The following is a 25939-nucleotide window of genomic DNA, read 5'->3' as shown; positions in this document are numbered from 1 at the left end:
TATTGGGATTTGCAAGAGTTACATACCACTTCTGATTTTGTTTTATGATGCATTTAAAAAAAAGTATAAGAGTGTCCTCTTTCTCTTCCTTTCATCAAATCCAAGGCACTTCATCTAAACCTATTCTTTCATCTTTGGAAGGTGGGTTTTCAAAAGAAACCATTGCCTTAAGTGCTTCTGCCCCATAATTACCCTGGTACTGGGGGGGGGGGGAATAAGAGCACTTAATATACTTTCTAGGTCATTTGTTTCCAAGCCATCATCACTGTAAAGAAACATTCAAAGGCATACAAAATGATTGCCTTTGAGGAAATGAACCTCTTTATGTATCTTTGCAGGTAATCCTTACTACGACAGCCTGGGTTCCCTTGGTGTGGGAACATTGTTGGGGGCTGTATCAGCATTTCTGATCTACACCAACACCGAAGCACTGCTGGGACGATCTATCCAACCTGATCAGTTGCAGAGACTTACTGAGTTACTGGAGAATGATCCTGCAGTAAGGTAAGAGGGTTGGATTTGAAGACCTTAATCTCAAAATGCTTTTTCAGCCAATTAGCAGAACACTAAAAACAGCACATAGATGACTCCTGATTTAAAGTCTGTCGGGATAATATTTAAGAGGAAAAAATGAATAATTTTTGTCCTGTGGCAGCTTGCATTTGTCAGTGTTAAAAATGTCTGATTTGTTTGTTTGTTTGTTTGTTTGCTTTATCCCACCACATTTTACAAAATATTTATCTTAGAGCAATTCATGATGTTAAAGCCACAGATATGGGAATGAGCAAAGTGAGATTCAAGGCAGAAGTAGACTTTGATGGACGGGTCGTTACTCGATATTACCTGGAGAAGCAAGACATTGAGCAACTGCTTCAAGTATGTTTAAAAATGTGTTACTGTTTTCAACTGTTCCAAGTGATTGCCTTTGGAAAACTTGAGGGTGCTAAAATGAGATTTTACTAGTATGAAATCCAGTGTATTTTTGCACAGTTCATCTCATGTTTGTGGGCTCTGAAAGTACAAATCTGCTTTGTGGGTATAAATGTTTGAATAAGTAGATTTTATTTACTTTGTTGGGGGCTGTATTAGCATTTCTAATCTACACCAACACTGAAGCACTACTGGTGCGATCTATCCAGCATGATCCGTTGCAGAGACTTACTGAGTTACTGGAAAATAACTGGAGAGTTACTGGAGAATAAGAGTGATGTAAAGTTTAAATTGCTGCATTACTCATCATCGGTATTGTAATGTGCTCTGGGATTTTGGGAGGCACAGTGATGCTTCTGGCTAAACTGGTGCCTTGCCTTAGAATGTTCACAAACATTCAGAGCACCGAATGCAACTTGGAAGGCTTGCTGTTAGTCTCCTCTTATGGCAGGGGTTCTCAAACTTACTAGGGTACCTTGTGGTCATGTCACAGCAGCACCATCACTCAGCTCTCCCTGGGTGTTGCCATCTTGGATCATGCATGATTTCATGTGATTCAAGATGGTGGTCAGTAAGAGAAGGCAGCGTGAGACATTTTGTGCCGCCTCTGTGAGTTTGCTATGGCATGTTTGGGCACCACAGTACAAAGTTTGGGAGCCACTGTCTTAAGGTAAAGGGGTCCCACTTGGATTGTATCATGTTAGGCTGCAGGTGTGGTGGTTGGTTGCATGTTTAGATATTTCCCTGTGAGCAAAACTCCTATACTTAGAAAACCATGTGTGTCAGAGAAGAATGGTTCAGCCTAGTTGTTGCCTTGATATAGTACCTTTCTGCATCAGAGGAGGGTTTGGTGGGGGAGAGTTTCAAAACTCCCCCCCCAACCCTCGAAAACATAGTTTTCCCCACCTGTAGCCTGAAGTCAAGAAAAAGCTTTGCCATTTAATCCTGCTGCCCTTAATCGAACAAGAGAGAAGCTCTGGGGGGAAAAAGTCGGTCACCTCCTCAGACACATGGCAGTTCTTCTTGGCATCTTAATATACTTCTTCTTATATAGTTCCTCTTATATAGTTCTTCTTGGCATCTGTGCATATGTGCTAGTTTCAACTTTTGATTGAGACATCCATGGTTGTTGGACACATGGCAGCTTTTAAAAAATAACCAAGCTCTTATAATGAGTCATGTCCTCCACTTGTGGCTTTTGTGTTCTCTAGTAGGCTGAGACCATTAAAACTACTTGCTTATTTGGTTAAAAATATGAAATACTGATAAGAAGCTTGAATGTATATCTTAAAACAGGAGTGGCCAGCCCCCAGGAAACCACATACCACTTTTTCATACAAAATTTTGAGTGTGCCATTCCATCTTGTTTTGACCCTCTCTGGGCCTATTTGGTGGTTTTGCCAACACACGAGATCTGCTGAGCCTCCACTCTACTATGTTTGCCCTGCCCCGGCTCATTTTCTGGGCTTTGAACTGGGAGGAGCGCTGTGTACTTGTGGCTGTGGAGCCCTGCATCAACCAGCATGGCTATGACAGATGACTGTGAGTGCCACTTTGAAAGAGTCTGCCTGCCACTAGTGGCTCACATGTCGCAGGTTGGCCACCCCATCTTAATTTAAGTGACTGAAGCACTCAGTAGGATGTTACCCACTGGCTTTCTTTTTCCAGTGTTGCTGGAAGCGTGTGCAACTGGAGCGTGTGCAAAAACCATGGGTGACTTATCCAATAGTTGAAAATAACGTTACAGTGATAAGGAGTCTGAACTGGTTCTGAAGAACTGCTTCCTTATCTTTCAGGAGTAGTTGTTGTCCTTCATCTGTGCAGTGTTACACTTCTCATGCCCCTTCTCTAGACCAGAGGTGCGAACCTTTTGCTGAAATACGGATCCTTTTCAGGACAGCTTCTGCCTGTTGGAGCAGGCAGAACTAGCTTAGCTTGACCCAATGGTCAGTCAGACTCTAAGGCAACTCTGTTCTGCCAACTGATTCAGACATTTTAGGGCACTAATCTTGCTAATTTTAAGCTTTTGCATTTTTAGTGGGAGACAAAAAGTATGCACTTCAGTTACTTATTTAATTCAATTGGACAGAGCCCAAACATTCATAGGTGTGCTTATTCAGAATTGCCACTGAATTCAGTGAGGCTTACCCTCCAGTAGGTGTGCATAGAATTGCAGTCTTGAGTGCTTAATGGGCTGCATCCTGTCCTTTTCATATTTAATTCTGCTATGTTAGCTTTAGGTCTTAGGATGGTTTGTTATCCACTTCCAAAATGTTTATATAAAACCTCTAATAATTTGCTTTTTTAAAAATGATGAATGTTTTCAACTTGTGAATAATATTAACACAGCCAGGACTATTTATAGTCTATATTTTTTGAAACACAAGCCTGTCTTAGCGTAACCCAAATTCTGCCCTGAGGAAAGTTGGACTCAGTGACCTGTATGAGTAATGGAAACTTATGCAGTTCTTCACTGTTCATCACTGTTTCTGTCTGATGGCCAGTGAGCTTTACAGACTACTCTCTCACTCATGCAAAATCCTCATGAATTCTGGAGTTTTTGGCAGTCATTGTCTGCAGATGTTTACAGTTTAGGTTTGCAAGCAGACTAGAAACTTTTTTTAAAGAGAGCTTGAAATATTACAATATCTAGCTGATATTGCTGCGCTGTGCTTACACAAAAATATTAAATACAATGCACCACCGGGATCCACAGATTCGACTCACCGTGGATACCAGGGGAAAGCCATTTCTGATTTGCTCGTCAAACCAGAAGTGGCCATGGATTTGCATACCCACAGGGGATCCTGGAACAGATCCCCACGAATAAAAAGGGCGGATTGTAGAGGATTCTGAAAATAACCAATTTGTTCATTTATTTAGCCAAATGGAAATGACATGTTGTGTTCCACACCATACTATTAACCTCAAATGCTTAATTTCATGGCAGGAAATCCAGCAGGTGAAGAATTTTGAGGAATTAGAGACTTTCATGCTTAAGCATGGTGAAAATATTATTGACACACTAGGAGCTGAAGTAGACCGGCTAGAGAAAGAGCTAAAGGTAAGAGCTGGTAAAAAAGGAATAATTTATAATGTACTTTATTGAAAAAACTAGACTACGTGACTCATAATAGGGGCACATTGAGGCCATGGAGCACATTTCAGAAGTGGCAAAAAGTTACGTAGAACAGACAGTGGCCAGAGAACTTGCATTTTGTCCTCCCTTTGTTCCCCTTGCCATATAGTTTTAGCATGCAACCCACTAAAAAATTCTCATTCATGAGTCGCATTAAAAGTGAGAGAGAACTGCACAAGAGTCCTTAAGAAGTAGCTGCTGAAGGACGGGTTAAAGATTTGCTGTTCAACTGCCAAAGGCAGTAGTCGCAAGGATCTGAGAACTAATGTGATGTGTTGGACTAAAGCTGGAAGATCTGGGTTTGAATCCCTGCCCACCCACGAAACTCTCTGTGGAGCAGTTGTGTGTTCTCAGTCTGACCTACCTCATGGAGTTGTTGTAAAGAGAAAACTGCATTACACAGTTCTGAGCTGCTTGGAAGAAGGGTGGAGTAAAAACATGTAAGCAGTAAATTCCTTGTTTGACATACACTCATTATTTATCAATCACATTTTTGTCCTGCCTTTCATCCAAGCAGCCCAGGTGTACATGATTCTTAGCTTGTTATCCTTTCCACATCTCAGTGAAGTAAGATAGGTTGAGAACTCTGAACCTGTCTTCTCGGGGCTTGCACGGTCATGAAATGCATAATGGAATAAATCAGTGTTTCTCTGGAAGAGGAAGGGGTTAATTCTAGACTGTGTGGGATGCCCCTCTCTCTGCACGAGATAGAACTGCTGAGTTGTATCCTCTGTTGGTGGGGCATCCTGTCCTGCCCCAGTCCGGTCCTGGCTCGCTAAGGGACAGGTCGGGTTTTTTGGCTGGCTCCATAGAGCTCAGCTTTGTCTCCAACTCTTTTCTTTCCTCTCCAGAGATCCTCTCCCTGCCCTCTTTCCCCTCCATTTTTCCTCTCTCCTGCCTTTCCCGACCCAGCTCCCTCTTCTCAGTCAGGGATTGGGCCCACTTTGTGGGCAATGTCGGGGGTTTTTGCGAGCTGCAGCACAGGCCCAGCTCGTGGGCGGCAGCTCCAGAGGCCAGCGTGGAGAGCACCAGCCCCTTTGGGTGCAGGTGGGGGGGGGGTAAGCTACCCTGCGAGTGAGCGCTTTTAAGCACGCCACCATAGGAGCAGCCTCTCTCTCTTCCCCCTTTTTCTCTCCTTCTCTTTCTCCCCCCCCCCCCAACCTCCAGAGTGGCCACAGGCCTTGCCCCAGAGGTTCCCCTCCCACACGCTCCGCATGCGTGCAGGAGGAGGGGGAGACTGCAACTGAGGCACCTGCTCCCCTGCCTTGCTCTGGCATGGCGTCAGCCCCAGAGCTCCTTCCCATCATGCAAGTCCTGGGCATGCACAGAAGAGAGGCCAGCCGCACACCCTCGCACACTGCCTCTCCTGGTGCGACTGCAAGCCCCGGGCTGGTGGTGAGCGAGCGAGAGCTGCACAGGCGGCGGGCGTGAACCGCCCTTCTCCGGTGCGGTCGCGGACCCTGGAGACACACCCTCCCCTCTCTGGCCTCTGGCTGTGAGAGGGAAGGGACCTGGACAAGGCAAGGACGAGCAACAGGCGGAGGAGCAGCAACCCAGGCGCATGGAAGCAGCTCCAACCTGCTCAGCCACCGTAAGGGGATGGAGGCACAGGTGTGTGCAGGTGCCCCATCCATGGCAAAAGTTGGATTCGATGAGGGGGAGGATTGTGGCCCTTCAGAAGGGGGCATCTCCAACTCTGGTCCTACCAACAAGGGGGGGGGGTCAAACCATCTCCCCCACCCCTCAGGATATCTCTAAGGCTAAGTCTAGCCCCCCTTCTTCCTCCTCCTCCCCTTCTTCCTCCTCTCACTCCTCAGATTCTGAGAGGGAGGAAGGGGAGCTCTCTGGCAATGAGGATGACTGTGAGCAGCCACAAAAGGTGGATAGGCCTTTTCCTGTAGACCTGTTCCCCAGGATGATGGGTAAAGCCTCCCAGTCTCTTAACCTTGCTCCTGAGACTGAGGTCACCCAGACTAAGGGGGGCGGGGGACATTGGCAAACTTGCATGGGCTGTTCCCTAAGGGACCCATCAAACCCGAAGTAGTACCCTTTCCAGATGTCTTTCAGTGCATTCTGGATCCTGAATGGGCCAATCCCAGTCAACAGAAGCATAGCACCAGCATAGTCTATCCATAGCTGATAGACAAGTTGTATTCCCTGCCAGACAAGGTCCTCCAGTCTCTGAAGGTTCCAGTGGTGGATGTTCCCATTGTGGCACTATCCTCCAGCGCACTGCTACCATCCGAAGGGGAAGGAGGCCCTAAGGACAGCTGTGACAAGCGAATTGAGGGATCCCTAAAGCACAATTTTGAGGTCACTTCCCTCGCCCTGCGTGCTGTGGCCACCAATTCCATCATGTCCAGGGCTGCCTTCCTGTGAGCTGAGGAACTGGCAGCCTCAGAACATGGGCTATCTAAGAGAGTAAGGAGCTCCTTGAAAAAGATAGCCCTGGCAGCAGCCTTCACAGTAGACTCATCGCTTGATGCTATGCAGCTGAACGCTAGGGCGCTGGCCTCCAATGTGGCAGCCAGGTGCCAAGTGTGGCTACGATCCTGGGATGGCAATGCCGCCTCGCAATCCAGATTGGCTGAGGTTCTCTTCCAAGGGGGTAAGCTTTTTGGAGAGGCCCTGGATCCCCTCCTGGTGGAGGCCAAGGATAAACACAAGGTGCTACCCTCGGAAAAGGAGGAGTCCAGTAAGAACAAGCCAAGCTCCTTTCGTTCCTTCAGATCTAGCTTCAGATCTTGGGACATGCAAAAGTCCAGGGCTAAGTGGGCCAGATCCCGCCTCTTCCCCCGAAACAGACCCCAAAACAACCCTGTTGCAGGACAAGCTCCCAAGTCCACCAAGGACCACAGGGGGGCATGACGCCAGGCATGGCGGCGACCCTTGCCCTATTGGGGGGCGCCTCCTTGGCTTCACGGACTCCTGGCGGGGTGCCACCTCCGACGTCTTTCTCCCAGTGCGGCTGTTCCGACGGGGAGCTGAATACCCTTCTGGCATCCGGGCGACAGTCTACCAACAAGGTACATGGCTCGACCTGAAAACGTTTTGTGCATTGAGCCGTCTCCAAGGGCGTTAACGCCGTTAGGTCCAAGACTAAACATATTCTGGAGTTTCTTCAGGAAAGGCTCCAGAAGGGGCTCAGCACATGCACTCTTAGAAGACAGGTAGCAGCACTGAACAGCATTTTGGGGGCAGGACTGACGCGTAACCTTTCTACCCACCTGCATATTAAACACTTCCTGAGGGGGGGCAGCCCTGCTCAACCCCCCAACAGTGCATAGATTCCCTACCTGGGACTTGGGGAAGTCCTGTCAGCCATGCTGAAAGCTCCCTTCAAATCCATGGCAACAGTTCCCTTGAAGGAGATCACTTTTAAGACACTCTTCCTGGTCGCTGTTACTTCTGCCAGGAGGGTGTCAGAAGTGGGGGCCCTCTCAGTCAATGCCAATCTCTGTGTCTTTCACAGGGATAAGGTGGTCTTGCGCCCAAACCCGTTGTTTCTCCCTAAGGTGATTTCGATATTCCACCGGTCACAGGACATAGTGTTACCCTCCTTCTGTCCCAAGCCTGCTCACAGAATGGAGAAAGACTGGTACACCCTGGATGTACGCAGGACTCTGTGTTACTATACAGAGCGCATTAGAAAAACTGATGCTCTTTCGTCACCTTTGCTGGATTGGTTCCAGGCAGGAGGGCCTCAGTAGCCTCCCTGGCCAGGTGGCTCAAGGGGGCCATTGTCTAGGCATACAGAGCTCTGGGGGAAGTGCCCCCCCAGGGGATCACAGTGCACTCCACCAGGGGGACAGCGACTTCCGCAGTGTTTGAAGGGGTGGCCTCACTTGGTGATATCTGCAGGGCAGCCACTTGGGCTTCTCCAAATACCTTCACCAAGCATTACAACATTTATATGACTGCCTCTGCTGAAACCGCCTTTGCAGGAGAGTGTTGCAGAAAGTGCTGCCGCAATAGAGAGGTTCTCGCCGGGGCCACCCAGGTGATATGTAGCTCTGGCATATCCCACACAGTCCAGAATTAACCCTCTTCCAGAAAAAATTGGAATTCTTGCCTGTGAATATCCTGTTCTTGGAAGAGGAAGGGGTTCATTCTGCCCACCACTTCCTTGGCGAGATCCCTCTATTGTGTTCCCTCGGTGGCCTCTCCATTGGTTGGGGGTTGGTAGCTAGGGCATCCTGAGGCCAGGTCCCCTATCTCCCTCCTATCCTAATGCCGGAGTCGTTTGTTTTTTCCTACTGGCATGCTGGCCAGGGTGTTGGCAGCAGGCTTTGACCTTCTGCCTTACGTAGCTAGGAAGTAGTGGCATTCCTTTCCGGGGAATCCTGGTGCTTGCTCCTCAGTTCCAGACTGGGGCAGGACAGGATGCCCCACCAAGAGAGGCGACAATGTCAGCAGTCCGGTCCTGTCTCGTGCAGAGGGAGGGGTGTCCCACACAATCCAGAACTGAACCCCTTCCTCTTCCAAGAACAGGATATTCACAGGTAAGAAGTCCATTTTTCCCATCCTTATCGGCACCACAACCCACCTCATCATCTGGGTTGTGATGCTGATGGTGTCGGGGGGGGGGGGGTCTCTCTGGCTCACAACCCATTCTACTGGCCTCTTCAGACCTCAGAATAGCCCATGGAAGCCTCCAAAAGTCACTTCTGGTTTTCTGAGGCACTTCTGGTTTTCTGACCCAGGTTGTCTCTGAAAACCAGAAGTGACTTTCAGAGGCTTCTTTGGGTTGTTCCGAAGCCTGCAGAGGCCAGTAGAGTGTGTCGCTGACTCAGCGCAACCTAGAAGAAGCCTCAGGAGTTGCCCATTTCCTCCAGAGTTGCTCCTATTTGGAGCCATTTGGACGCAAGGGTGAGCGGGTGTGCCCATCCTACAACCCACTTCTCATGGGTTCACAACCCACAGTTTGGGAAAGGTTGAAATATGTCCAACCTGTGATCTGTTACACCATGTTGGTGCTTGTATTTCATGCTTGTTAAAAGATTCATTTTATCTTCTCACAGCAACGTAATCCGGAGGTGCGACATGTAGATCTGGAAATATTGTAGGGTTGGCGGAAGTCTTTTGAGATGTCTTCTGGATCAGCTTCGTTGGGAACAGAGCAGCCATCCAAACCGAGCAGGGATCTCAAGATGTTGATTCATTCTAAACGTCCTGATTTTTTAGTGCTGATTTTTCACCAGAAGAACAATCACTTTCTCTGAACTGGTTTCCCAGGCCAGCTTTTTGTCATCTCTTTACATGTGAACCTGAAGTAGAGATGAATTTTTGGAACTAGAAACTTTAAGTTATTTGAAATATCAGTTTCTGAAAATACACAATATATATTTGCTGCCCTAGTTCAGTTTTTTTTGTAGCAGTTTGTACACTAGTTTTGATTCAGCTGCTGTTTCTAAATATTTATTAGAGAACTAAGAGGCGTGTCTATACCCTCTTAAAGGCTTCATTCCTCCAAGTCAAATTGATGTATTCTAGTACTGTAGCCTTTCTCTGGCTTTTCCTGTACAAGTTCAGTACAATCCTTGCTTCTTCCCTCAATATCATGAGTTGGAAATTTTCCTTCCTGTAGCATTGGCAGTTCTTGAGAACTTTAGAAATCAGACCAACCTGAATGCTGCCACTGACTATCCCAGAGCAAACAGAGTTACTGTGTAGTAAGTATCTGTGTATGCAGACTTGTCCTATGGTGCGTTTCTTTTCTTTTCATTACATTAAGTAGTGTGGTTGGCCATGATCCTGCGCTTCCTGCCATGCCAATCCTAGCTGTGTTGGCAACTTCCATCTCTATGATTAGGGTAGATTGAGTCATGCACCATGATAGTGGCATGTTTCTGTAATGGACAGTTCTCCCTAGCCACATGAGTAGCAGTTGCAAGTATTACTCAGAGTGGCATGGGAGCAACTGTGACATAGCAGCGGCTACACCCTTGGAGATAGTATATGAATGGGGCTTATGTCCTGGTTCTCCCCCTCTGCAGCCCCTTCAGAATTTTTTAATCCACCTCCTAACTTTCTGAACTTGCCTCTCTCTCTTCATTATGCCTGAAGCTAAAAAATGGTAGTCACTCATTATGCTGTTTGCTCTAAACCTTTTTTGCTCTTTGAGTTTCCTCTGTTCTGTTTTAAGGGTCTCTGAGCTGCAGCAAAAATTATGGAATTGATCTTTTAACATACCCTAAGATGCAATGAGCTTGTATTACCTACAAAAGGAGGGATTCAAGATCCAAAGAACTGTACAACTAATTCCATGCTCCCAGGAGAGATTCGGACTTGTGCTTCTGAAATGGCACTCCCTTTTCTCCCGCATATGGGTCTATGTTTGCAGAAAAAATAATCGTTTAAAAATCCAAATACATTGCATTAAACGGCAACTAAAGTAGCTGACTGGCTCAGCTTATGTGTAGTTCACTGACAGATGAAGTTGCATGGAATGAAATGTCTTGACTGTAGGAAATAAAATCCTACATTTGCTTTCAGTAATCTGAAAGTTTTAATATATTTGCAGTTGGATTGGGAACATTGCCCACAATGGGAGTTGGGGAAAGTGGAAATCCAGATTGCAAGCTGTTAAGCTTGTATGGAGATCCTGGGCCTATTTAGTTTGAAAAGAGTTTTAGAAGAGGAAACATACCCTTGAAGCTTTCAGCTTTTATTGAGGCCCAAAGTGAGCATGAATCATGCAGTGTCAGGGTTGGTGACACATGCGTATGCATCGTTCAGTTTGAAACGCATTCTGTTTGAGATGAGGGGCAGTTTAATTAAACTTTTATGTCTGTGGTGTTTGATTTGTGATCATTTATACTTGCAAGTCACCACTTGCCACGGGGATGTGCCACCACACCACCACCACGGGGATGTGTAAGTCATGAAAGCATCTGTGGTAATTTTGCTTTGCAAAGTGAAACTGTTTTGGGCACTTTAAAAATAGTCAGGTTGCTTACTGGACCAGCTTTGTCCTGAAGACCAATCCCTGGAGTTCTCAGTGATGTAGAGGCTTTGGAAGGCAACGCAGATTGATGATTATGGTGGACACCAAAATGTCAGCCTTGTTCATAACTTTTAAATTTAAAATGTGACTTTTTGAATTGGAAGGATTGAAAAGCATGCCTTTTGACAATTTTGAAAATTGACAATCGCATGCATTTTTCAGTATAGTAATGTTCCTAAGCTTAGGTTTCTGAAATGAAGATGTACATATTGTAATTCAGTGTATATTGATAACCTTGTTGCATATATTTAAAAGAGCTACTCATTAATTTTTTAAGTACATATTTAATTGTAGTGGTTCAATTTTCCCTCTACTAGGTTACAACTGCCCTGTTCTTTATCATGTTCATGCTACGCCTGCAGTTCCTTGCATACTCTTTGCTTTTAGGTGCACATGAATACCTTGTGAAGACAAACATTTCTCTGTTCGCTTCACTATGTAAGTCCCTTTGGTTACATGGAACTGATCCTCCTATGGTAGTGGATGGGGAAGTTCACTTGCACTGGAACTGTCTATGCAATTAAAGGCACTAGTGGACTCTGTGTCAAGAGCCATCTGTAGCATTAATTTGAGTTGAATCTAATGCTATGTAAAATGGTCAGATTTGTAAATGACCACTTACATAGTTGCTTATGGTAAATAAGGACTTCTGCAGGTGATGAGGTTTTTTGTTTGTTTCTTCTGACCAACCAATTCCTTACACGTTCAGAGGGGCAAACTAGAACCTTTTCAATGGACTTCTTTGCAAGGGTGGCTCAGTACTGCATCCTAGATGGATCCATAGATGGAAAATAAAGCTGTTGTCTCAGTTATTTAAAGTTGTGTGTAATTAAAAGCTATATTTTTAAAGGCAAGTTGTAAATATTTGTATAAAACTATAACTTTGGTACATGTTGAATTATCCTTTGTTGTGCACTGTAATCCACAGTGGTCTTCCCAGATGAGCTTCTCTGCCTCCTAGTCTGCTGGCAGCATTTTAATCTGTTAAGGGTTAATGCTTTGGTTCTCAAACTGCTGAAGGAGTCTTGGAGGGGAATAGGATACCAGAAAATGGGTGTCCAAGATTCTAGGATAAGACAGAATGTTGTATTCCTCTTTGACTGGCACTGCTGGATCAGTAATCCTACAAATCTTGCATCCAGTGGGAGGTTGTGTGCAGCACAAACGGGGATCTCTGTGCTCCCAGTATGTTTCATATTCTTGCTGTTTGATTAGATGTGGCTGTGAGATGGAATAAGTTCAGGAGGGAGGAAGCAGGGAAGGTTGAAGTTCATAAAGTTTGACAAATGATGGGTTAAGTGGACAGTTTCAGCCATAGTGAAAATGTCATTTTCCCCATCATTTCTTTAACCTGTACGTTGCTACTTTTAAAGCTTTCAGAACATTATAGCAAAATCCTGTATACACTTTACCGTATACTTTGTTCAGCTTAATGGGGCATGCTACATTCATAGGATTTCACTATAAAGGTGTTGGTTACATCTGACTAAAATGTGCAGCAACAAAAGAAAACCCCCCTTCTTGAGGGAAGGGGATGTAAAAATCTGTGCACACCAGGTGCAAATGTGTTCAACCCACGGTGGGTTGTCACAAATGACATCTACAGAGAGATTTTGCACAACAGAAATGTTGATTAATTATGGGACTGGGAGTTCACATCTCGCAAAATGGATCTATCACTACAATGGACTGGAATATGCTCAAACCTGAGGGTCTAATCTGAGCTGTAGTTCTTTAAGGGGGGTGATATATGATTGCAGTTGGCCCCAGACAAAGTCTATGCAATATTTTGTTAGACTGTCTGCAGATCTAGAATCTTACTGAATGCTATATTTTATGTTCTGATAGCCTCTTTTCTCTTGAAATGTTATTCCTGAGCTGTAATTTCCTGAGTGCCCCACCTCTGCTGATGTCATTGGCTTAGCTGCTTTGATGTATCACAGGTCCTAGAACTTTGGGCACCTTTTTTTAGTTGAATTTGAGATACCTTCCCAGCAGCCATTGCTGTTCTTAGCTATTTGTTGAGATTGCATTTTGGTTTGAAACATCGTAGTTAGGTGTAAACTTTCACTGCTTTGCAGTTCTCTGTATGTGATAACCAGTTCTCAGCATTCTTTCTTTGCCATGCCTTAGGTCAGTGATATTTCAACCTCTTTCATTACATGGCACACTGACAAGGGGCTAAAATTGTCAAGGCACACCAGTGTTTTGGACAATTGACAGGGCACACCACACTGCCATTAGAGGGTTCACATTTCCCAATGGCCCTACTAATAAATGACCATCCCCAGACTCCTGTGGCACACCTGCAGACCTTACATGGCACATCAATGTGCCACCGCATAGTGGTTGAAAATTGTTCTCTTAGGTGGTATGCTCTGTGTGTGTCAGAGGCAGGTAACTGATGACGCAGAAGTGGCAGGGGGTCTCTGACCTTGTGGCCTAGCTTTGGGAGCTGGAGCCCAAGGACACATTGTCCAGTGTGTGTTTTGACTCCTCCTTTGCAAATCCAGGGAAGGGGTGAAGCAAATAGACCTGCCTAAAAGAAAAGTCTCCCCTGCCATGAAATTTCACAGACCTTTAACCTAGCTTTCTATAAATACCAAAGCCAATTGAAATTAAGGGTCACTCTCAGGCACACTGAATGTTTACCAATGTGATTTTCTTTGTCATCTGTTTCACATTGTTAGGAACAGTGTGCTTATACTTTTGCCTTCCATTTCTTTCCCCTCCCAAGTCATTACAGCCTTGATTGTTCTGCAGATTGCAGTCAATGATGCTTTCTAGCACATTTGAAACCTCACAGCTGAACAACAATTTCCTTTTTTCTATTTTTTCTTAGAACAGTGGTTAAGAACATAAGAACATAAGAACAGCCCCACTGGATCAGGCCATAGGCCCATCTAGTCCAGCTTCCTGTATCTCACAGCGGCCCACCAAATGCCCCAGGGAGCACACCAGATAACAAGAGACCTCATCCTGGTGCCCTCCCCTACATCTGGCATTCTGACTTAACCCATTTCTAAAATCAGGAGGTTGCGCATACACATCATGGCTTGTACCCCATAATGGATTTTTCCTCCAGAAACTCGTCCAATCCCCTTTTAAAGGCGTCTAGGCTAGACGCCAGCACCACATCCTGTGGCAAGGAGTTCCACAGACCGACCACGCGCTGAGTAAAGAAATATTTTCTTTTGTCTGTCCTAACCCGCCCAACACTCAATTTTAGTGGATGTCCCCTGGTTCTGGTATTATGTGAGAGTGTAAAGAGCATCTCCCTATCCACTCTGTCCATCCCCTGCATAATTTTGTATGTCTCAATCATGTCCCCCCTCAGGCGTCTCTTTTCTAGGCTGAAGAGGCCCAAACGCCGTAGCCTTTCCTCATAAGGAAGGTGCCCCAGCCCCGTAATCAGCTTAGTCGCTCTCTTTTGCACCTTTTCCATTTCCACTATGTCTTTTTTGAGATGCGGCGACCAGAACTGGACACAATACTCCAGGTGTGGCCTTACCATAGATTTGTACAATGGCATTATAATACTAGCCGTTTTGTTCTCAATACCCTTCCTAATGATCCCAAGCATAGAATTGGCCTTCTTCACTGCCGCCGCACATAGAGTTGACACTTTCATCGACCTGTCCACCACCACCCCAAGATCTCTCTCCTGATCTGTCACAGACAGCTCAGAACCCATCAGCCTATATCTAAAGTTTTGATTTTTTGCCCCAATGTGCATGACTTTACACTTACTGACATTGAAGCGCATCTGCCATTTTGCTGCCCATTCTGCCAGTCTGGAGAGATCCTTCTGGAGCTCCTCACAATCACTTCTGGTCTTCACCACTCGGAAAAGTTTGGTGTCGTCTGCAAACTTAGCACACATTTAGCACTGGGACCCACTTTTTAGACTGAGAATACGTCAGGACCCACCAGAAGTGATGTCATGGTTGGAAGTGACATAATCAAGCAGGAAAATTTTTAACAATCCTAGGCTGCAATCCTACCCACACTTACCCAGGAGTAAGTCCCATTTACTATCATTGTTAAAAGAATATACAGAGTAGGTTGTTAAAAGTTCAGGTCTGTAACGTTTCCCCAAATGCAATCACATACCATGGTAGCATCAAGTCTAATAGATTAAAAATAAAATATTGAAATGAATGGGGACCCACCTGAAATTGGCTCGCGACCCACCTAGTGGGTCCGGACCCACAGTTTGAGAAACACTGCCTTAGAGTATTAAACCTGCCATGTGTTACTTTCAGCAGTCTTTGGTAGTTTTGTGATATGGCCAGGTTATCAAGAACCATGCAGTTATTTCCATGGTTTATGGGGCTCAGTTGCTTCCTAAATTTAACAAACAAATCCTCTTGTTGAGCAAGCTACCTTAGCTGATGGATAATTATACCTGCAGTCTACCTTGGTCTCAGGAATCCCTGCAGTAGCACAGCTGGGTAAAGGTAACACAAGAGCATTGTGTGTGCTGGGAGTGGGTGAGGTGGGTTGGGTCTTGTGCAACATCCCAGGGCTGGCCATAGATCTCCTGGCACCAGAGGCATTGTGTCAAAACAAAAGTTGCCTTCTCCTTATCTGGTGATGTGCCAGCCTATGCTCCCATTATCTGACTTGAAGAAGTGTAGAAGAGAGAGTATAGAGGACAGGAGAGGGGTGGCTCAAACTCTTGCTCTGTTCAGTGAGTGGGAAGAGGGACAGTGGAGCTGAATGAATCAATGGAGGCAGCCACAACCCATGAATATGCCATGTATATGCATCTCGGTCAACCTCATTGTGGAGATGGCCTCACAGCCTCCCATACTGGTTCTCAGATGTCCTTTGTGTTGGCATTGCAGCTCCTGAAGACTAACCTATATCTCTGTGTCCATGGCTGCCTTCCATTATGGACATCACAACACTGGACAGTAAAATTATTTTCTGTGTGTTCATGGTTTTTCTAGCTCACTGAATGGTCCCATTCGCCAAAATTCTATGAATCCACAGGCACACAAACACACACCGTTCACAGAGGGGAAATACAATCATGTCAAGGCAGTTTGGATGGCTTAGCATTCAAAAGCATACAATTAGTTGATTCTCAGATGCTTTTTAATGCCTAAAGTAGATTAATTTACGTTTTTACAACTTTTCAAACTATTGTGTTTTGCACATGGGCAAAAGGGGAATGATTCTGTCAAAGTTAACCTTTCTTAATTTCAGTGGAAGAATGTAAGAAAGTGCAGAATTGTTTTTTTTTTGAGAACTTAATAGCATTTAGCTGAGTCTCGTTCAACATTTTTTGGCATTAATTGCCATGGGACCGTAAATGACCAGTCTATAGCTAAAGCAGAAGGAAAATTGGAAGGCTTAATCTCATTTCTGAATAAAAGCAGCACAACTGGTGGCCTAACTTGGTTGGCAACCTTCAGTCTCGAAAGACTATGGTATAAGCCTACAGCACCTGATATTCCCAGGTGGTCTCCCATCCAAATACTAACCAGGCCTGACCCTGATTAGCTTCCAAGATCAGACAAGATCAGGCAGGTGCAGGGTAACAGTTGCTGCAAGAAGTTGGTGAAGTCTGTTCCCACAGACCTCCCATGATCTCCCACAGCCGATTGCTGATTCTTTGAATTGTGCTACTTTTATCTTTTGTGAAGGAAACGAGGTGGATTCAGATGACTGGAAACTGTGTGGTAGCTGCTTTACAAACTTGAAAATGGTACTTGTAACTGCATGGAGAGACGTTCAGCTACAGTATTCACCCACAAAGGTACTTCCCTGTGCAGTGCTTTCAGTATTTGGGGAAGCTAGTGAGTGTTCTAACCGTATGACAAGAAGCAGGGCTGGCACTGTCATGAGGCAGAATGAGGTGACCTGTCTCAGCCAACGGGTACAATGGTCAGCATAAAATGTTAAATTATTTGTTTTAACCACCATCTTGGTAGTACAGCAAGTCATAACTTTTAAAAGTTGTTGATAGGTTCTTGGAAACTGCAACTAGAAGTGGAACAACTTGGGACTAAACAAATTTTACCGTAGGAGGGCTCAATAACATTCTCTCAAGTGGTGGGCCCACTGAACGCTTTCTTATTGTGCCACAAAGCATCATCGCATCTCAGAATGCCTTGTGGAAGCCACCTTCAAGGCATTCTGGGGTGCAACGAGGCCAAGGAAGTGGGTCGCGGGCCCAGTCTGACCTAGAAGTGGATTCCGGTAGCCCTACAATGTGCAGCTGCAGAAAACGTGGCGGTCAGAAGATTGAGAACTGGTGGCCAACTTTAAAACAAAACCATGTTGAATGAAACAACTTTTAAGTGAGAACTTTAAGAATTTGGATGTTCTGTTTCAGGGTACCAAAATGTATTGGTTACCTCTTGACAGAAGCCCACATTGCTCCCTGTACAGTACAGGTGTCATGTTTAATGATACAATAATCCTTTATTAGTATAATGTCTAATGCTTTGGAACAAATACTGCATGACTCTTGGTTAAAGGAATCCACCCATAGGACTTAAACTCGTCCTGAGCTTGGCCCCATTAGTTTTAAGCAAATGTCCCGTATATTCCTTTTTCTGGATATTGCCCCACCCTTTCTTCTAGGGTAAATTTATGATTAAGGCTGCCTACACAGATTTTCCTATGCTTTCCCTCTTCTTTGGTGTATCCATCCATTCAGTGTGCTGATTCAGCTATTTTCTGGGAGTGAAAAGTTTGAAGTTGCACATCCTACTTCACTACTCCGAAGTGTTTCAAGATATCTTCCCCTGCCCCGTATTTACTGTGTCCTTTAAACACCAAAGTAATTTGACTATGTGCCATTGTACCCATACAGTGTGATTTTTTTTTTTAAACCTTTCAGCCAACTGTTGTTTTACCCTCAAATCCAGAACTCTGAAGAGTTTAAGTAAGAGATATGTGCAAAGATTAACCATTTGGGCACTGTATGGCAAACTGAAACACAAAGCAATATGACCAGTGAAAACGTGCCCAGTTTGTGTTTCTTGTTAATTTTCTTATGCTGGATGTTTTAAACAGGAACTACGTAAGAAATGTATTTCCTTTAATGCAACCACATTTGTTTCACAAATGTTATGTCCTCTTGTCCATCTTCGGTAATGACTTTTGAAATTTTTTTTTCTTCCAACGAGCTGCTGTGCAATGATGATTAAAGCACAGATTTTTTTCTCACTCTGAAGGATTTGTGTTAATTTATACCTTTTTCTTCATATTAGTACAGACTGTATCTCTGATGATTGTAATTCAGTAAAACTGAAGGTAAATCCGCCCCCTCCGTGTTCTAATTTGAGTTCAGAATTTACATTATCCTCATGAAATGATGGAAAGTTATTGAGTACATTTATGAAATTTCATAGGGCTTTGGGGTGATGTTGTCTGTCTGCAGAACAAGGATTTTAAAAAAACACACACTTCAAATGCATCTGGTGACTACAGGTGACAGTTTGGCAGTTTGCCATGGGGTGATTGAAATGTCATGTGGAACCAGTACCTGTGGCGTCTGGCCGTGTTCTGACATTTTGCCACATCTTTCATCAAAGGGTGAATAGCACGACTGGCCCGAGACCACTAAATGGGTGGCACACTAAATACAACCTTCTTACACAGCTGCTGCCTCTGCTCCTCAAAAACGGGGGGGGGGGCACAGACTGATAGCAGAAGGATGAAGAGTGGTGGACTACAGCTCTGGTTTCCCCCTTGCCTCTCCCTCCACATCTGCTGTTCTGTTTCCTCTTTTTAAGGAGGCTGCTCTAGTCTATCTGTTGCCTGATTGCCTCAACCAGTTTTATGGATGGACAGTTACATCCTATGCATTAGCAACTCCCTATTGGTAACTGACTAACAGTCCAATCCTATCCACACTTTCCTGGGAGTAAGCCCTATTGACACTAATGGGACTTACTTCTGAGTAGACATGGATAGGATTGGGCTGTTAACCAACATTATGAGCCCATATCAACTACCAAAACTACTACTGTGGCCTTTACACATATGACCTATCGAGTTACACAAATTTTACTACACTTCATCCAGTCACAAATCTGGGAGAACTGTAAAGGGTACTATTACCTCTTAGCATGGCAGCATGGAGGACTTTCTGGTGTTACTTTTGTAGCATGACAGCAACTGTAGCACAGTCCTTCCCTGTGCCAGGAAAGTCAGAAGCCTTGGATCATGTTGGTGGTGCAGAAGAAAGATATGCTGTTGTATCTTTCATAGTATGATTGGTTCTAAAGCAGTGTTTCTCAACCAGTGGCATGGATAACACCGGTGGTACTTGAGGTGATGTCTGGTGATACTTGCAGGACCCCTGGGCACCTGCTGCCTGGCAGAGAGACCAGGAGCGCAGCACAACAAACGGTGATAGGAGGCTCCAAAGCATGCTTTTCCACACTCAAGAAAGCCCTCCTGTCCACCCTGAGCCTCTTACTGGTGTTTGTCATGTTGCATCTGGCTTCCCAATCCTGAAGTAACTGACAGTGATGTCATTGCCAGTTACTTCTGGTGGTACGTTGAAGAGGTGGGCCATGTGAAGTGGTACAGTGAAGGATAAACGTTGAGAAAGCCTGTTCTAAAGCATGGTTTGAAGGCACATGACATAGTTGTCTTACTGGAGTGAAGGAAAAAATAGGTCTGGTTAGCTCCTGTGTGGGGACCCTGGCAACCTGCTGTACCTCACCTTGAACTCCTTTATAGGAAAAAGTATTTAAATGCAATACATATAATTTGTTAAGCTAACAGCAGAAGGGTCTACAGATGACCGGTGTACCAAATGATCATGTGATAAGGCGTTCCAGAGCATTATCACAGCAATATCTTCCATCTTGTTAAACTTGGGATAAGTCTGCCCCAGAGTTCTTTCTGGTTATGGAACTATTGCTTTGAATACTCAATAACTTCCCATCATTTCACTTTATAGCTTTGAAAGACTAAAAGAAACCACCTTGACCGCTGTGGTCTAGGAAGGGAGTACAACTCTTGGGACCAAGATTGGCCAAATGTACTTCTGTAATAATGATACACGAAACAAGCATTTTCTAAATTGTAGGCTGTCACCCACTGGTGTGTTGCAACCCCAAGTGTGCTGGGCCTCATGCAACGCTCCCTATAGCACCACAATGCCTTACTGGGAGCCCTTGGAGGCCACTTCCGTTTCGTAACAGGGCTGTTACCCACTCCATTGGCCTCTGTAGTCATTAGAATGCCCCGTGGAAGTGACCGGAAGCAAACTGAAAGTTGTGTCCACTAATTGGAAGTTGCTTCCAGTCACTTCTGCAGGACATTCTGTGGCCCGCAAAGGCCAGTGGAGTGGGTTATGGGCCCAGTGCAACCCCGAAGCAGCCTCCAGGGTCTCCCAATAAGACAATCCAGCTCTGCAAGCGAGCACTGCGTTGTGACCCACCATGAAGGATGAGGCACTAAAATGTTTAGGAGCTGCTGCATTCGACTTTTCTCAAGCTGGGGATGTTATGGTGGCTAGACAAAAGAATTGCCCCCATTTACTAGGTTCGTTTTACCTACAACTTGCTTCCTTCCATCGAGTGATAGCTAACTGCAGAAGTATACTACTATGTAATGTTTTCGCACATACACACCAAACTGTAGGCAGAAGCTAACTTTTTATTGTGCATTGTTATGCAACAGGACAAATGGATTTGGAGGTATGTGGTAATAAAACCCAATATTTAAATAAGAGTTAACACCTGAAATAGTAAATTCTAGTAACAAATGTGTCTTTATAATCAAAAAATATCACTGTTTTAAAAAACCATCTAAACTTTTTTTGTGTTTACTTCCTTAAAAGAAATATGTGTCCTGATGTCACACAGAAAACAATTCACAGAGCCTATACAAATTCTCACTAAAACATACTAGTCTATATTACACTATTCACTTTGTACAGCTTCAGGTATTTGTCTATTCCTAGCTTTTAGTTATTCTAAACAAGACAAACTGTTAATAGAATTAAACTACACCATAACAATAAAAATATTAGGAATAATGAGTTCTTGGTCACAGTATCTCCACAAATATTTTTGTCTTAGAAAATAGAGCAAAGGCATGTTGGCACCGGTATGTGTGTGATACTGATACACAAACTTTGAAAAGGTAGCTACAGAAATGGGAGGAAGATTTAATGATCAGAGAGAATAAGGCAATGATGTGTTTTTCCCCAAAAGGTAGTGGAATTATGTGGTGCTGTAGCCCATTTCAATTTTACCTCTATAAAATGCAGTATACCGGAGGACTTAAAATGCAAGGGCTTGCCTATCAGTTAACTATGCTGAGGAAGTGAGACTGGTGTGGGCAGAGCTTGGGTGGCTTGAGTAGAGGTAATTCAGAGTTTAAAACAAACAGTTCATAAGGTACTTGTAACCTTGAGGTTCCAGTGAGATGGCCCAAATTAGGCTCTGGCACCCAAAACAGGAGGCAAATCCTGACCTTGATAATGAGGTAATCTTACCACTGGTTCTACCTATAATATTTAGATGGACTATAAGGTGCTGTCCATTGTAGCTACATTTGGTGAAATCGTTCGGCTGTTTTTGAAGCAGTTTACACACACAGCAGATGAAGGGGGGAAGTCACTGTTTATCAGTGGAGAACATCATGTTCCTTTATAGCAGAAACCCTGCACCCAGAAGATACTATGTCAGGGAAAAAAGAGTTCTAGCCTAGTTCTCATCCCAAAATGGGTCGCTCATATATGCATAAAACTTGTTTTTCCTTCTATGCAGGGATGGGCAAACTTTCAACTTTAGGGCTTTTGTGTAGGAGAGAAAATTTCTGGGAGATGACAAGCTACCCCTGCTGAAATTCCCTCTTCTATACAATTGTTAAAGGTCCAGGATCCCTAAAGTTGAAAGTTTGCACACCCCTGCTTTAGGGAAACATATTCAGCCATGCAATCTCACAGTTGTAGCCTGAAGCAATACAACCCAACAACAATTTTAATCCTCATTTGCTGCTTGTGTGAATGAGGCCTTCTAAAACGTATTAGTTCCTCTCGCAGTTGCCTCCGTGGTCTGCAAGCAGTAAGTATATTCCTAGACCACAAAGGACTGAGGACCCGATCCTATCCAACCTTCCAGCAGTGGTGCAGCTGTGCCAATGGGACAAGCACTGCATCCTGTGGTACAGTGGCGTCATAGAGGCCTACTCAAAGAACGGGAACATTTGTTTCCATCAGGCTGCACTCAGGCTGTATCAACGCTGGATAGTTGAATAGGATTGGGTCCTTGCATAGGTAGGTGTGGGCAGACAGGCAGGCAAGTAAAAAAAGTGTCAGTTAGTAGTTGTAGTGGAATTATGTGCAAAGCTGCTTTAAGAGCAGGTTCATGCTATTAACTTTTTAATTGAATAACTTGAAACATCAGCTTCTTTGTCACAGTCTCCTTTGGACCTTAGTCTTTCCTTATTCCGCTGAGGTTGCAGGGCTACACTCTCCTCTTAAGGCCTTGCAAATTATAATCTGAGTGAGAAAATACTCCTTGGGTAGAAGAAAGAGACAGGGAAGACTTTGCACAAGGTCAGCTTGTTCCAGACTCACCCTACCCTGAACTGGCGTGTGGGACAATGAGCCTAGTTTGTATGGCAACTTTACAACAGTAATTAAGATGAGATTTTCCTCCTGGAAGCTGTCATTTAAGTTTAAAGCACAAAACTTCACATCCCAGGCTTGCTATCTTGGAGTTCTGTAAAAATTCTGCACTGCACCCATTGGTGACTTTGCAATGTCTTGTTCAATGTTTAATGATGTTGTTCAGCTGCCTGAGAACAAAATATTGGCTGGAGTGGATATGAGGTGGAAGTAGGGCTCATGGAATGGGTCTGATGTTCTTTAAAAATGTCTGCAGTATAGTTGAGGCAACAGCACATGTAACTATGCAGCCAAACCACACAGGATGCTTAAATGTGTCATGCTTTGGTCTTAGAGTGGCAGGTGAAGATGGATCCAATCCTTATTACAGCCTTGGTGTGGGGCTTCCCTAACATCATGGTCCCCATAAAAAATACTCCCCAGCTACTACTTGCTTCAGGAGGGAAGCTGCCATTGGTGCCAATCTAGATTTATTCTACCCACAGCTGCTTTTTAAAAAAATGGAAGCACCATTACGCTTCCAGCATCATGTATAATTTGGCCTGAGGCTCCTTTCAGATGATATTTTTGCCACTGTGTGTTCCTTTCACGCTACTGCAACTTAGGCTAGCAACATCAGGAACCCATGGCTGTGCTGTGCCACAGCCCCAGTTTCCAGGAGGGGTAATGCCTGCATGAGAAAGAGTTGGATGGTGTGGCCTAATTCTTCGTTACTGGAGTGGTGCAGGAGGAACACACACCTTTATGGTAATAGCAAAAGGAGCCCTTTTACCTGCTTCTTATGTTACCAGTGCAGTGTGGAAGCAGCTTCCATAGGAGTAGTCCCATTTGCACCAACTACTCCTGTTAAGAGAATCCATATGAATTGGGTGAAGAACATCATTAAAGAGGGATCACATGGATGCTGTGACTAAGCTGTTTTCTTCCTAGGGAAGGGAGCCATTTCTTTGACCTGATCCATTTTGGTTCCTCTTTGCAGATGGTACTAGGACTCTTAGGCATACGGAAGCAATTTCCACACTGTACTGTAGAACATATAGATGGAGCCAAGCTAGCAACTTCGAGGGCACCTTTCATTTTCAAACAGAGCTATTGCCTGAACAAAACCCCAAATGATATTGCTTTAGTGAGGTCTGTTTACGTGAATCTGGTGTGCATAACACAAATGAACTTTTTTTTTACTGCCATACACAACATTGGATTTTCACACTGCTTATACAAAAATACACTATAGCGAGATTATACTGTGGACAAACGTGGACTCATGCATTCTAATTGACAATTTTTACCAAGTAGATCAGCAGGGGTCACCACAGGAAACATTCACCAGCATCAGCTTTGCAACATGATAGTTGATGGTATGTGTTAAGTACAGCAGGAACAGCTAGAATGGAAATGCTGTAATTTATGAAGGATGGTTGCATTTATCTTCTCTATGGGACTCCTTGTGGCAATGACAGTGTCCTGCTGATTATAACAATTTGTTTTAGAAACAGATGGCACTGGACAACTCCGATTAACATGATCAAAATTCCAAGATGGTATTTTTCTCAAAGCAACATCACAAAAAGTGGAGGGTATGATCCAGCTAAAGTTAAGCTTATTTAAGTCCTGTTGCATTAAATGGGAGTTGACCATCTGCTTGACTTTCTCACAGGTATCCCAGGGACTTAAGAATGCTTAGCTCCTGCTGGATCATGCCCTATTCTTAAAAATATGTGGAAAACAAATTATTTATGAGACAACATCTAAGTGTGTATTACCTGTATTCAGAAAAGGGATTCTCACAATGTCCCAAGTAAAGCAAGGTTTGTTCCATTCGTCCCACCCACAATAATTCCATACTACTGATGTAGGTGTCTTAATCCAAGAATCTCATTGGCAGGGTATCTTGCATGGATTTTGCACAGCCAATCAGTCTCCTTCCTCTCAGAAAGAAAGAAAGATCCACTAGTCCCACTCAAGAGATGGTGAGTTTCTCATACATGTGTTTTAAGATCATGCTGTATTGAAGTACTTCTCCTGCCACTGTGCTTGTGTGAATTGCGCCTTGCTCTTGCACTGAACAGAACCTTTCTTGCAAAACCTCACTCCACTTCTCTGGCCGGGGCCATACAATAACAGAAGCCATTTAATAACAAGCAAAACCACCACAAAAACAAACTTTTCAAATGGCCTACCAAAGCCAGGCTTTGATGACAGCCCAGAATGGAAATTGTTGGAAGGATTTCAACCTGTGTTCAGCATTTGCTGCTGTAGACAAACACTAATCATGGGGGGGAGGGGGTCCTGTGAGCATGCCAGCAGAGGGTAGGGATGAGCAATATGCTCTCAACCCCCCCCCCCAATGTGGTCAACAGCTACAAGAAAAAAACTTATCTGGGCTATCGAATTAACTGGACCAATTTCAGTTCTGCTTCTTTTTGGGAGCAACGTAACAACCATACCTTAATTTTTTCCCCCCACTGGCAAGCAAATAGGAGGGTTTCACTTAGATGGAGAAGGGGAGGGCTTTTCTAACATTTCTGTAGGTGTTCACCACAGAGACAAGGCAATCAGACAAGCCCTTTCCTGTGTTATGGCCCGCCAGCTTGAGTCAGCAAAAAAGCCAGTGTTTCCCAGTCCAGCCTTTGTTCAAAATACGGTCAGGAATTAGTTGTCAAGCAGGAGGGCAAACTCTGTTGCTCGTCTTATTGCCAAGAACAGTGCAATCCTCAGTTATGTGTAAAACTGAAAGGTACAATGCAAAATTTTTATATAACTTCAACGAAATTGGTCTTTTAAATGACAAAAACAAATTAGGACAAAAGACATTTAGGCTTTGGACAAAAATAAACACACAGTATTAATTAACAATAGGAAACCTTCCAAGTTGGCAGAACTCGTCCTGAATTTGATACATTCCATGTTTTAATAAGGTTGTTATCTGGACATTCAGATAAGGCAACTGCCTTTGTTCAACCTTAAAATTGCACATGAACTCAGAATAAAGTGAAACATTTTGTGCAGGTGGGAAAAAAACAGATTGCAGATTTGGACATTTTGAATACTTTTATATGGAAAATTAGCTTTCATTGCATAACTTGGGCCCAATTCTCACAGTCAGCAAATGAAAATTGTCAATTTGGGCTTAGACCATACCACTTGAGATTGCAGGTGAGGGTTCAGTATGGAATTCTCCACCATACACACAAAAAATTCCCTACACAAATAAACCTAGTATGTTAGGCAGACAGGTTCTCACCTGAAA

The 25939-nt window shown here is 44.3% G+C and overlaps 1 protein-coding gene across 1 annotated transcript in view; it reads left to right on the top strand.

The window, feature by feature from the left end:
* The window catches only part of SLC30A9 (solute carrier family 30 member 9), a 39932-nt gene extending 25767 nt beyond the window's left edge, over positions 1-14165 (top strand). Inside the window, exons 15-18 of the mRNA XM_066632370.1 lie at positions 339-504; positions 747-876; positions 3881-3994; positions 9091-14165. Coding sequence (XP_066488467.1) covers positions 339-504; positions 747-876; positions 3881-3994; positions 9091-9135 — 455 coding nt within the window. The 3' untranslated portion in view covers positions 9136-14165. The remainder of the gene's footprint in view (positions 1-338; positions 505-746; positions 877-3880; positions 3995-9090) is intronic.
* The last annotated feature ends 11774 nt before the right edge of the window (positions 14166-25939 follow it).

This window comes from Tiliqua scincoides, chromosome 6 (genome assembly GCF_035046505.1).
Source record: "Tiliqua scincoides isolate rTilSci1 chromosome 6, rTilSci1.hap2, whole genome shotgun sequence".
Classification (NCBI taxonomy): Eukaryota; Metazoa; Chordata; class Lepidosauria; order Squamata; family Scincidae; genus Tiliqua; species Tiliqua scincoides.
Note: the sequence above shows the minus strand (reverse complement) of the source record. Positions and strands in the feature narration are given on the sequence as shown.